Source organism: Trichomycterus rosablanca, chromosome 18 (genome assembly GCF_030014385.1).
Source record: "Trichomycterus rosablanca isolate fTriRos1 chromosome 18, fTriRos1.hap1, whole genome shotgun sequence".
Taxonomy (NCBI): Eukaryota; Metazoa; Chordata; class Actinopteri; order Siluriformes; family Trichomycteridae; genus Trichomycterus; species Trichomycterus rosablanca.
The window spans coordinates 21,128,854-21,142,640 of record NC_086005.1 but is presented as its reverse complement, the minus strand read 5'-3'; the positions used below and the strand labels follow the sequence as shown (position 1 = coordinate 21,142,640).

The 13,787-nt window shown below is 40.2% G+C and overlaps 2 protein-coding genes across 5 annotated transcripts in view; one reads left to right on the top strand and one right to left on the bottom strand.

Moving 5' to 3' along the window:
- sbno1 (strawberry notch homolog 1 (Drosophila)) overlaps nucleotides 1-975 on the bottom strand; it is a 31,871-nt gene extending 30,896 nt beyond the window's left edge. For 2 of the 3 annotated variants that reach the window (XM_063013721.1, XM_063013723.1), the window contains exon 1: nucleotides 734-975. The gene's annotated coding sequence lies outside the window, so the exon portion shown is untranslated. The remainder of the gene's footprint in view (nucleotides 1-733) is intronic. The other variant, XM_063013722.1, reaches the window with a different exon arrangement.
- Nucleotides 976-4,736: 3,761 nt separating this feature from the next.
- kmt5aa (lysine methyltransferase 5Aa) lies at nucleotides 4,737-12,484 on the top strand. Of its 2 annotated transcripts, none has more exons than XM_063013973.1 (7): nucleotides 4,737-4,982; nucleotides 6,583-6,733; nucleotides 7,902-8,133; nucleotides 9,424-9,511; nucleotides 10,422-10,481; nucleotides 10,567-10,757; nucleotides 11,668-12,484. In XM_063013973.1, the coding sequence occupies exons 1-7, from the start codon at nucleotides 4,974-4,976 to the stop codon at nucleotides 11,876-11,878; spliced, it is 942 nt and encodes a 313-aa protein (XP_062870043.1). In that variant the 5' UTR covers nucleotides 4,737-4,973; the 3' UTR covers nucleotides 11,879-12,484. The 2 variants fall into 2 exon arrangements, with proteins under 2 accessions (XP_062870043.1, XP_062870042.1); XM_063013972.1 differs by lacking the exon at nucleotides 4,737-4,982 and adding an exon at nucleotides 6,306-6,387.
- The last annotated feature ends 1,303 nt before the right edge of the window (nucleotides 12,485-13,787 follow it).

The following is a 13,787-nucleotide window of genomic DNA, read 5'->3' as shown; positions in this document are numbered from 1 at the left end:
TTAAGAACAAATATACTGCAATGTTTTATTCATTTGGATTTAAAATAAAGTGTTTCAAATGCTAACCTGTGAATGGACTGTGTAAAAGTCACTTATACCTCAACTTACACTTGTGATTGCTAAGAGTCGACTCCTGTTGAACAGTTGAATCAATTGATATGACTCCCTGAAAAGAGCCGAAATCTCCACTACTGAAGCTCTGTAGTGAGTTAAGGGCGGTTTGTATCACAGCCACCCTCGTGCTCTGTCAAAACTGCAAGTTGACAAGCGGTCTAACCAGCCTTTACGTTTAAATCAATTAAAGAGAAATAAAATACTCAGAAATTACAGGAACTGTGGAGGAAAATGTAAAAATGTCGATAAGTTTTATTTAAAGAAGTAACGCGTCAAGTACTGAGCCTCTAATATCCCATTAGCCGGGCATTAATATTTGTAAACTGATAACAAAACACTGGCTCGGTTACATTCAGCATACAGCAAGCACTAAAACAAGTTACAATGATAAAACACTACACTCGCGTAGTTACTACTTTGACACACTATGTAGTTCGCAGTGTGATGTTTAGAACGCAGCCGCTCTTCAGCTATGTCTACCTAACCACCCGTTAGGATCATGATCAAAAGTGTACAAATTGGCTCTAAATGCCCACATTACTCGTGTAAAAAGACGCAGAAACGATATAAAAAGATTAGGCAACATTTTCGGCTGTAAAGACACATAAAACATACTCACTGCGCGGTTTCCAGGCGCGCTGACTGTGGCGGTTATGTGGAAGACGTTACCTCTCCTCTCCGCTTCTTCTCTGACCAGCGGCCGCCATCTTTACCAACCGTCCACAAGCGCGTGCAGGTCACGTGACTCTTAGCCAGCGACAAAGAAACGCTGGACGCCAAAATTGTGCCACTGCAGCAGCACCCGGCGCACCGAAACCGCGACTCGGTAACAACTCACTGCAACCGAACCTCACGCGTTCGACTTCTGCCGTAATATTGCACATTTTAAGCAAAAAAAGTTTCCAGACAAGCACAGCGCTAAACCAGCATCACGTGACCCTTTTCTCGCAGGCAGAGGAAGTGACGTCCTGAATATTTCCTCCTGTGTCACATCCCGTGACTTTCAGAGTGCCATGTTGGTAAGGTCGATGGAACAGCCTGACCACTGCTGACAAGCCTCATCAAGGTCTCATACACGCGTTCGGGTCAGGAGCAAGGTGTGTGATTATCGATGATGGTCCCTAAAATGATAAATACACTTTACTAAATGCACTATATAAAGTACAACTTGTAGACTAGCCAGATTATGGCAATTCCCAAAACTGAGTACAACTTGTTTACATTAGCCATGTCACCACCCTTCCACGTGGTTTTATAAACATCACTAAATTTTTTTTTACTGTTTTACACAACACGTATAGCAAACTTTGTATAATGAATTCCCTCTGATGACATAGATGGATAGATGGATAGATAGATGGATGGATGGATGGATGCCATTTGGAGAAACACAGCCCCATATCATAAGCCCCTTACAGTGTATCACAAAAGTGAGTACACCCCTCACATTTCTGCAAATATTTTATTATATCTTTTCATGGGACAACACTATAGAAATAAAACTTGGATATAACTTAGAGTAGTCAGTGTACAACTTGTATAGCAGTGTAGATTTACTGTCTTCTGAAAATAACTCAACACACAGCCATTAATGTCTAAATAGCTGGCAACATAAGTGAGTACACCCCACAGTGAACATGTCCAAATTGTGCCCAAAGTGTCAATATTTTGTGTGACCACCATTATTATCCAGCACTGCCTTAACCCTCCTGGGCATGGAATTCACCAGAGCTGCACAGGTTGCTACTGGAATCCTCTTCCACTCCTCCATGATGACATCACGGAGCTGGTGGATGTTAGACACCTTGAACTCCTCCACCTTCCACTTGAGGATGCGCCACAGGTGCTCAATTTGGTTTAGTCCATCACCTTTACCTTCAGCTTCCTCAGCAAGGCAGTTGTCATCTTGGAGGTTGTGTTTGGGGTCGTTATCCTGTTGGAAAACTGCCATGAGGCCCAGTTTTCGAAGGGAGGGGATCATGCTCTGTTTCAGAATGTCACAGTACATGTTGGAATTCATGTTTCCCTCAATGAACTGCAGCTCCCCAGTGCCAGCAACACTCATGCAGCCCAAGACCATGATGCTACCACCACCATGCTTGACTGTAGGCAAGATACAGTTGTCTTGGTACTTCTCACCAGGGCGCCGCCACACATGCTGGACACCATCTGAGCCAAACAAGTTTATCTTGGTCTCGTCAGACCACAGGGCATTCCAGTAATCCACGTTCTTGGACTGCTTGTCTTCAGCAAACTGTTTGCGGGCTTTCTTGTGCGTCAGCTTCCTTCTGGGATGACGACCATGCAGACCGAGTTGATGCAGTGTGCGGCGTATGGTCTGAGCACTGACAGGCTGACCTCCCACGTCTTCAACCTCTGCAGCAATGCTGGCAGCACTCATGTGTCTATTTTTTAAAGCCAACCTCTGGATATGACGCCGAACACGTGGACTCGACTTCTTTGGTCGACCCTGGCGAAGCCTGTTCCGAGTGGAACCTGTCCTGGAAAACCGCTGTATGACCTTGGCCACCATGCTGTAGCTCAGTTTCAGGGTGTTAGCAATCTTCTTATAGCCCAGGCCATCTTTGTGGAGAGCAACAATTCTATTTCTCACATCCTCAGAGAGTTCTTTGCCATGAGGTGCCATGTTGAATATCCAGTGGCCAGTATGAGAGAATTGTACCCAAAACACCAAATTTAACAGCCCTGCTCCCCATTTACACCTGGGACCTTGACACATGACACCAGGGAGGGACAACGACACATTTGGGCACAATTTGGACATGTTCACTGTGGGGTGTACTCACTTATGTTGCCAGCTATTTAGACATTAATGGCTGTGTGTTGAGTTATTTTCAGAAGACAGTAAATCTACACTGCTATACAAGCTGTACACTGACTACTCTAAGTTATATCCAAGTTTCATGTCTATAGTGTTGTCCCATGAAAAGATATAATGAAATATTTGCAGAAATGTGAGGGGTGTACTCACTTTTGTGATACACTGTACATACTACAACTCTTATACTGACACTGTCACCCTTCATTACATAATAAAAACAGAAGATTTTTATTAATAACTTCAATAGCTTTTAAAGTATTTGTCAAATTGCTCTAAAACAAGTTGTATATGAGCCAGTGTAACCCACATTACATACTACAACTCTTATACTGACACTGTCACCCTTTATTACATAATAAAAACAGATTTTTATTAATAACTTCAATAGCTTTTAATGTATTTGTCATATTGCTCTAAAACAAGTTGTATTTTATCAAGTGTAATCCACACTACATACTACAACTCTTATACTGACACTTTTACCATTTATTACATAATAAAAATATGATTTGTATTAATAACTTAAATAGTATTTAAAGTATTCATCATATTAATAACTTCAATAGCTTTTAAAATATTAATCATATTGCTCCAAAACAAGTAGGATTTTATCAAGTGTAACCCACATTACCAACTACAACTCTTATACTGACACTTTTACCCTTTATTACATAATAAAAATCAGATTTTTATTAATAACTTCAATAGCTTTTAAAGTATTCATCATATTGCTCCAAAACAAGTTATATTTTATCAAGTGTAACCCACTTTACATACTACAACTTTTATACTGACACTTTTAACTTTTATTACATAGTGAAAAAATCAATCACACCTACCTTTCTAATCTATCTGTCTGTCTGTCTGTCTGTCTGTCTAGCATATCTATCTATCGATCTATCCTACCTACCTACCTACTTACATATCTAACAGGGTGTGTGTTCCTAATGAAAATGCCAGTATACTTAAACTGTATTTAAAATGTACACCAATACAGCTGAGTGTAATAAATAAAGTGCTGAGATTAGTCTACCTAAAGAGGGGCACTTTTTGACTGATAAATTGGGTACACAGTTGATACATTTGTAACTTTTATTGCATAGTGAAAAAAATCAATCACACCTACCTATCTATCGTACATACCTACATACCTACATACCTATCTAACAGGGTGTGTGTTCCTAATGAAAATGCCAGTATAAACTGTATTTACAGCTGTAATACAGCTGAGTGTAATAAATAGAGTGTTGAGATTAATCTACCACCCAAACATCACCCAGAAAAAGAGTGGTCCTATGAGGGGCACTCTTTAATTGATAAATTGGGTACACGCTTATATCCGTACCTTACAAAGTGGGTTCAGTGGGTGGCACTGTCGCCTCACAGCAAGAAGGTCCTGGAAGGTCCTCGATATCCCAGGTGTGATGGAGTTTGCATGTTCTCCCCGTGTCTGCGTGGGTTTTCTCCGGTTTCCTCCCACAGTCCAAAGACGTGCAAGTGAGGTGAATTGAAGATACTGAATTGTCCATGACTGTGTTTGACGTTACACTTGTGAACTGATGAATCTTGTGTAACGAATAGTGTAACCAATGTGTAAAACATGACATTAAAGTCCTAATAAATAAATAAGTAAATAGATAAACAGTGAAGTTCAACGTTTAATTATTTTGGAAGCAATAGCGCCGCTTATCGAGCTTTCATGTAGCGGCTAGTTTGGGGCATTATCGGCCATTTAAATGCTCACATGTGTCTTCCTCCCATGAATGACTTAAAAGTAGAAACATGGCGGCGTGAAACTGTGAAAAAAACTAGCTCGGCCGAAGTACTGTCAATGAAACAGCGGAAAGTTCGTTTTTTTAGCGCCGGAGAGACGAAAAATCGTAGGTAGCATTGGCATGTCTAGCTTCTGCGCTGGTTGGAAGCGGAAAAGTGCCGGAATAAACTAGGTTTATGGTCGCTTCTCTGTTCGCTTGCTGAACGTTAAGCGCTGCAAACAACAAGGAGAAGCACGGCTGAAATGAACGCGGTAAGTCACACCGCATTGCCATGATATACGTCAAATATTAGGTAAATACTCTATAACATATATGTATATGTATATATATATATATATATATATATATATATATATATATATATATATATATATATATATATATATATATATATTAACGTACTATTTATTAGCTAACCTAAGCTAAAATATCCCAAACAAACTAGCTAGTTGTTCCCTATTGTTTTAGTGCCGCCTGGGCGTGTAGAAACATACATTGATATGTTTTGTGTTTTCACTATGGCTGTGTAGTGTTTACTGGGGGTGAATGAAGGAGAAACGTGTAGACCTGATTACCAGTAGTGAACACAGTTTAACCAGCAGGCCCATTAGCAGTTGTGTGTGTGTGTGTGTGTGGGCGTGTTCAATAACAACAATGTCGACTCCTTTCACATTATCCATTAAAACCACCTCCTTGTTTCTACACTCGCTGTCCATTTTATCAGCTCCACTTATCATATAGGAGCACTTTGTAGTTCTACAATTACTGACTGTAGTCCATCTGTTTCTTCACATACTTTTTTTTAGCCTGCTTTCACCCTCTTCTTCAATAGTCCCCCACAGGACCCCCAACAGCACCACTACAGAGCAGGTATTATTTAGTTGGTGGGTCATTCATTGGTGGTGTGTTAGTGTGTGTTGTGCTGGTATGAGTGGATCAGACACAGCAGCACTGCTAGAGTTAAACACTGCACTGTCACTGCTGGACTGAGAATAGTCCAACAATCAAAAATATCCAGCCAACAGTGCCCCGTCGGCAGGGTCCTATGACCACTGATGAAGATATCAAAGAGGACCAACTCAAACAGCAGCAATAGAGGAGCGATCGTCTCTGACTTTACATCTACAAGGTGGACCAACTAGGTAGGAGTGTCTAATAGAGTGGACAGTGAGTGGACACGGTTTTTAAAAACTGTGTAATTCCTTGATGGCCAATTCACCCATCTTGTAATGACTGCGTCCAGAATGCACAGGTTAAAACATGATGACAAGTTCAGTGTTTTTCCATGACTCCTGCGGTCACCTGATTGGAATCCAGTAGAACAGGTGATTTGCAGTGTGAGTATGCAGTCTTCCAACATTCCAACAGCTTTTAATTAATAGCAAATCTGCTTTCCTTTTTGTAGTTCTTAAACATTTGGCAAACTAGACATTTTCTGATCCACTCATACCAGCACAACACACACGAACACACCACCACCATGTCAGTGTCACTGCAGTGCTGAGAATGATCCACCACCTAAATAATACCTGCTCTGTGGTGGTCCTGTAGGGGTCCTGACCATTGAAGAACAGGGTGAAAGCAGGCTAAAAAAGTATGCAGAGAAATAAATGGACTACAGTCAGTACTTGTAGAACTACAAAGTGCTTCTATATGGTAAGTGGAGCTGATAAAATGGACAGTGAGTGTAGAAACAAGGAGGTGGTTTTAATGTTATGGCTGGTGGTAGATCTATCACTGCTTGGGCTGGTTGGAAACACATTTATCTGCCTAGAATGACTGTAGTACTGTTAACCACAGCCTGCTTTAGTAATCTAGAAGTAAATGATGTTAATCATTCTTGTGTTTTAGGACATATTATGCAATGGACACTCTACACTTCATGGTTTTTTGAACCATCAGCCCTCAAAGGCACAGCATCATGAGGAAATTTCTGTCCAAGTTATCCAAGATGGGAAATCCTCCAGGATATTTTGCACACATATGGATGCACAAAATAATTGTAAGACTCTAATATTGTTAATGATGTCTGTTGCATAATTAATGCATTGTGTAAATGTGTGCAGATTGTCACTGATGTTTGTTACTGTAAATTCCATCCATTCATCTGGATGCTCCGATCCTGGATCTTGTATCAGTATTAATGCATTTCACTGATACTGATCCAACAGTGACAGAGAGCTTAGTTTCTATATGTTTCTTATGTCAGATTATATGAAAGCACATGTGCAAGATGGTAAATGAATAATATTTCAGTATTTCAGTGTAAGATTTGTGTTTTATTAGTCAAGTGTTTGATAAAAATGTCAGAAGACATTTGATCTGCTACTGTTCCGGAATTCCATACCATTATAAACGACCTATACAGTAGACCCTTGACTTATGAATTTAATTGGTTCTGAAGGGCTGTTCTTAAGTCAAAATGTTCGTAAGTTAAACCTATTTTTCCCCATAAGAAATAATGTAAATAGAATTAAGTCTGTGCCAGACCTCCCAAACCACCCCCTTAGCTAACCTTTCTAATGTCTTAAATGCTCTTTTTTGTTATAAATACAAGTATATTTTCCCTTAAATCTTAAATTATAGAATAGATAATACTGTAATAAACAATAATAAACAACAATACACAGTAGTACTGTACTGTACATAAAAAAACACATCACATTTCAGTACAGTACGTGTGCTGTATCATACACCATAATAAATGTCCTTTTTTTCAATAGTAATATATTTTTGTTTTATTTTCTCACCACTACGCTTTCTCTTCACCTACTTTGGGGCCATTTTGCTATTGAATTTTGCAAAATATAAAGAAAACACGTCCGCTGTCCGAATGTTTGCTCACTGAAATATATAGATAGATAGATAGATAGAGAGAGAGAGAGAGAGAGAGAGAGAGAGAGAGAGACAGTCGGAGTCAACTTGTTCATGATGTCACGTGTTTGGTTCGCGTGTAAATTCCGGTTCGTTATCCGAAATTTGTTCGTATAGTAAACGGTCTGTACATCAAGGGTCTACTGTACTAAGCATCTGATTGGTGCATCCCTATTTGACAGTTTGCAGTGTGATTTGTCCTCTCTTGTGTGTCATGTAGCTGTCACACGTTTCCCCTCTTATTATAAGAGTTATTGTATGTTTACCTGATATGCAGTGTTGCACTTTCTTCACAGCCAAAAGACCCAGTACTGTAAACGGAGAGATTATTCTCCCCATGCTAGCTGTGAGTGAAGACCTTCAAATTTCAACATGCATAGCAGAAGAACAGACGAGACATCTTCGTTGCCGACAGTCTCATGTAGCCCCACCAGCTAAAGTCACTCCAGAGGTCACCTTCACTTATCCAGCCTGTCAGAGGAAAGCAAGCTGTCGCAAATTCAAAGCCAAGAAATCTTCACAAAGAGTGTAAGATTGTGGTTATGGTGCATGTACTAACTCAGTAATTAGGGTGCTACAGATCACCTGACTAGGACTTCATTTATACATACAAGAATACTATAAACAAGCGAATAAAAACATTTCATAATAATTCCTGTTAATGATACATAAGGTGTAAGTACAAATAAATAACAGACCCTAAATCATCCTTACTATGACCTGTTTCACAGTTTAAGTATAAGATCCTAAACTAGCTCAAGTGTTTCAGTAACAGCCAGGGACCCAAAACAACATCGTTGTTTTGTAGCATCATGTCTGTTCACATCAGAGATGTTCACAAGTCACAAAATACGAGTCCAAGTCAAGTCACGAGTCTTTAGACTAGAGTCTGAATCAATATAATAAACACAAAACATATATTGGAAATGTAGCGTTGAAATAAACAAATAATATGTAAGTTCAGATAAAAAACAACATATTAGCGACTGTATTTTGTCGTTTTACTTAGTGCCTTTACTTTCCTAGTCATTGTACAAATGAATGTAATTTTCGTAACAAGGTACCAGTTAAAAGCTTAAGCTGATACGTTTTGTTTTCATTGCAAAACAAAAGCGCGCGATAAATCACGGCACAGCGGCCAAAATCCAAAACACAGCAAAAAAAAATCCTAACCACTGCTTACCTTAGCTTATGTTCTTTCAGATGCTATTATATTTATAAGCGTGTGTTGTCCCATTAGGAATATAATTCGTTATTTTGTAAATGTGCTTATAATTAAAAACCTCCAAACTTTTCCTGGTTGTGAAACTCGTTAGAAAGCCAATCAAGCGTTTCATTGACGCATCATCTGTGTGAAGCAAACTGAATAAATGCAAATAACAGCATTTCTTACTAAAGAAGGTCTGATTGGTTCTTTCGACCATTAGCGCCAATTCTGTAGGAGCGTTCCATTCACCCCAGTTGTTCCTGTGAAGTGCACTACGTAGGGTATTCCACCATTTTAAGTGAGATTCCAATCCAAAGGTAACGAAAATGTTCAAATGAAGTGAACTTCAAACTGTAGGGAGTAGGGAGCGACGCTTCATCACTACGCCGGAAGCTGGCTGTAACATTTACCCATTGCGTGGGTTGCGGGTTACGAAAATATATATAATTGTCACACGTAACTAATGTTAACACATGCTGACGCTAGGGACTCTTGTTGTTTACGAGTTATTTTTTGCGTGAAGTGTGAAGATCTTTAACTCTCAACTATTTTAGTCACTTTTTAAAAATAATGCAGTACTTCAACTTAATAATGGTCAACTTTCTCTTTAGTGCAGCGAGCAAGAATTCCAATAACCGGAAGGTCACAGACTACTATCCCATACGAAGAAGCTCACGAAAAAGCAAAACTGAAATAAAGGTAATTGTTTTTGATATTTACATTTTCTGGTTCAGTGGTAATTTTTGCATTAGTATACTACTAAGCTAAGCTAATTTTTAATCACATTACCCCTTATACCAAATACACCCATCAGCCATAACATTAAAACCACCTCCTTGTACATTTTATCAGCTCCACTTACCATATAGAAGCACTGTGGTCAGGACCCCCACAGAGCAGGTACTATTTGGGTGGTGGATCATTCTCAGCACTGCAGTGACACTGACATGGTGGTGGTGTGTTAGTGTGTGTTGTGCTGGTATGAGGTGTTGGAGGTGTTGGACTGAGAATAGTCCACCAACCAAAAATATCCAGCCAACAGTGCCCCGTGGGCAGCGCCCTGTGACCTCTGATGAAGGTCTAGAAGATGACCAACTCAAACAGCAGCAATAGATGAGCGATCGTCTCTGACACAGTATTTAAAAAACTCCAGCAGCGCTGCTGTGTGTGATTCACTCATACCAGCACAACACACACTAACACACCACCTCCATGTCAGTGTCACTGCAGTGCTGAGAATGATCCACCACCTAAATAATACCTGCTCTGTAGTGGTCCTGACCATTGAAGAACAGGGTGAAAGCAGGTACTTAGAGAAACAGATGAACTACAAAGTGCTTCTATATGGTCAGTGAAGCTGATAAAATAAGTGTAGACAGTAAGTGTAGAAACAAGGAGGTGGTTATAATGTTATGGCTGATCAGTGTATACAGACTTGTATTATGTGAAATAACTTCTACAACATATTGTCTTTACTAGGAGGACCCTCTGTATCTTGGGATAAAATGAGGAATTTTCTAAAACGCACAAATCAACTTACAAAATACAGTAATGACCAAGTTTAGGTGTGTTAAATTAATCAAGCTGCTAAACTCTTTCTTTTCAACAGTGTGAACAGAAGAGACACATAGACGAGCTGATCACAGAAGGGATAGAAAATGGAATGATGGTAAATATAAGTAACTTGAGAAGTTAAGCACATGATTATCAGCACATTTACATTGAGTTCAACTTAATCATTATGTTCTTCTTAGGTAAGGTACACTGAAGGAAAGGGAAGAGGAGTATTTGCCACCCAAAGCTTCCAGAAAGGGCAGTACGTAGTGGAATATCATGGCGACCTGTTGCTGAAAACTGATGCCAAAAAAAGGGAGGCTGTATATGCACAAGACCCAACCATGGGCTGCTACATGTATTACTTCCAGTATCTCAGCAAAACATACTGGTGAGTTGTAGCAAGATACTGTTTTACTTCCAAATGCTTTATAACCAAATGTACACTGATAAACCATAACATTATGACCACCTCCTTGTTTCTACACTCACTGTCCATTATAGAAGCACTTTGTAGTTCTACAATTACTGACTGTAGTCCATCTGTTTCTCTGCATACTTTTTTAACCTGCTTTCACCCTGTTCTTCAATGGTCGGAACCCTCACAGGACCATCACAGAGCAGGAATTATTTAGGTGGTGGACCATTCTCAGCACTGCAGTGATACTGACATGGTGGTGGTGTGTTAGTGTGTGTTGTGCTGGTATGAGTGGATCAGACACAGCAGCGCTGCTGGAGTTTTTAAGTACCGTGTCCACTCACTGTCCACTCTATTAGACACTCCTATCTAGTTGGTCCACCTTGTAGATGTAAAGTCAGAGACGATCACTCATCTATTGCTGCTGTTTGAGTCGGTCATCTTCTAGACCTTCGTCAGTGGTCACAGGACGCTGCCCACAGGGCGCTGTTGGCTGGATATTTTTGGTTGGTGGACTATTCTCAGTCCAGCAGTGATACTGAGGTGTTCAAAAACTCCATCAGCGCTGCTGTGTCTGATCCACTCATACCAGCACAACACACACTAACACACCAGCACCACGTCAGTGTCAGTGCAGTACTGAGAATGATCCACTACAAAAATAATACCTGCTCTGTAGTGGTCCTGTGGGGGTCCTGACCATTAAAGAACAGGGTGAAAGCAGGTTAAAAAAGTATGTAGAGAAACAGATGGACTACAGTCAGTAATTGTAGAACTACAAAGTGCTTCTATATGGTAAGTGGAGCTGATTGGTGTATACTCATACATCGTACTTTACTGAGCTTTCTACCGTTCATTTACTGTTTTTCTTATTTTCCTCAAGTGTGGATGCCACGAAAGAAACTGGCCGCATGGGAAGGCTCATCAACCACAGTAAGAGCGGAAACTGTCAGACCAAACTCCACGACATCAATGGAATACCTCATCTGATCCTTGTGGCCTCCAGAGATATAGAGGAGGAAGAGGAGCTGCTGTATGACTACGGCGACCGGAGTAAAGCCTCTTTAGCTGCTCACCCATGGCTCAAACATTGATGGATTTCAGAGATGGGAACTACTAACACCTTGTTTATTAAATCCGGGTTTTAATGTAATTATTGCCTTAGCAAACTGAGAATGTTTAAGGGTTGGACCTTGTTCAGGTGTGTTCAACGGTGACTTAAACACAGTTAGGTTACGGTACATAATCCACACAGCCTACATGATACTTTTAAAGATATTTATCCTGCTATATGACATGCTAGTTTTGAGACATTTCTTTTTTGTATATTTTATATACTTGTAGAGCAGTGCTTCCAGAGCATGCAGTTATAGTCCAACTTTCTGCATTTTTATAAAGAGTTTTCTTAAGCCAGTTTATAGTAGTTAGTGGCTTAGCAATAATTATTTATGATGCGCAAACGTTTCTGTGGAATGCAAATGATGCTTAAAAGAGCCGTGTTTTAAAAGCTTGGGATAACTGGAAGGTACTCCTCTCACTCGACTTAATTTGGAGTCAGTTTTACCACGTTAAGTGCAAATTCATGAATTTGAACAAAGCTGTACTTCTCGTTTAGTACCAAATGACCCAAGTAAAATTATTCAGCTGATTCTGTATGCTGGGTTTAGCTGCATTGTTTAATAAAACAGTTTTAAGCAAAATGTTGCCTGTTCTTTATATATACTATCAGCCATAACATTAAAACCTCCTTGTTTCTACACTCACTGTCCATTTTATCAGCTCCACTTACCATATAGAATCACTTTGTAGTTCTACAATTACTGACTGTAGTCCATCGGTTTCTGTACATACTTTTTTAACCTGCTTTTATGCTGTTCTTCAATGGTCAGGACCAGTACAGAGCTGGTATTATTTGCGTGTTGGATGATTCTCGGCACTGCAGTGACACTGACATGGTGCTGGTATGAGTGGATCAGACACAGCAGCGCTGCTGGAGTTTTTAAACACCTCACTGTCACTGCTGGACTGGGAATAGTCCACCAACCAAAAATTAACAGCCATCAGCACCCTGTGGGCAGCGTCCTGTGACCACTGATGAAGGTCTAGAAGATGACCAACTCAGACAGCAGCAATTGATGAGCGATCGTCTCTGACTTCTGACATCTACAAGGTGGTCCAACTAGGTAGGAGTGTCTAATAGAGTGGACAGTGAGTGGACACGGTATTTAAAAACTCCAGCTCATACCAGCACAACACACACTAACACCACCACCATGTCATTGTCACTGCAGTGCTGAGAATGATCCACCACCTAAATAATACCTACTCTAGTGGTCCTGGGAGAGTCCTGACCATTGAAGAACAGCATGAAAGCAGGCTAAAAAAGTATTAGAGAAACAGATGGACTACAGTCAGTAGTTGTAGAACTACAAAGTGCTTCTATATGGTAAGTGGAGCTGATAAAATGGACAGTGAGTGTATATAATTAGGGATGTCCCGATCCGATCTCAAAGATCGGGATCGGGGCCGATCAAGGAATCTTTTAATTGATCGGTATCGGCTTTACTAAACCCGATCTTAATCCCGATCTTTTGTGTTACGTCAGCATGTCCGCTGTGTGGAAATACTTTAAATTGGAAAGTGAAACAAGTCCAACAGTGAAGTGTAATGTCGGCAGTGCGAGCGTTTCACGAGGCGGTGGGAGCAGAGCTGCCTTCATTACTGTAGAATTTTACTGTTTATATGGTGTGTGAGTTAAGGATCACACCGGTTTACAAAACATCGTAGTGATGCACTCGTTTAATAAAGAAATAAATGCACAGTATATTCACATATTGTCGGGAGCAGAACACTTTATTACCTTCTTCTGTTACGGTACCGAATAGCGGACAGCTAGAGTCAAGCACGCTATTTCATGCACTATGGAAGCCCCAAAAGGTCAAAACACACTCACCGCATAGAAACGTCCATCAAACCACTGTCAAGCACTTTAAAAACTGGCTT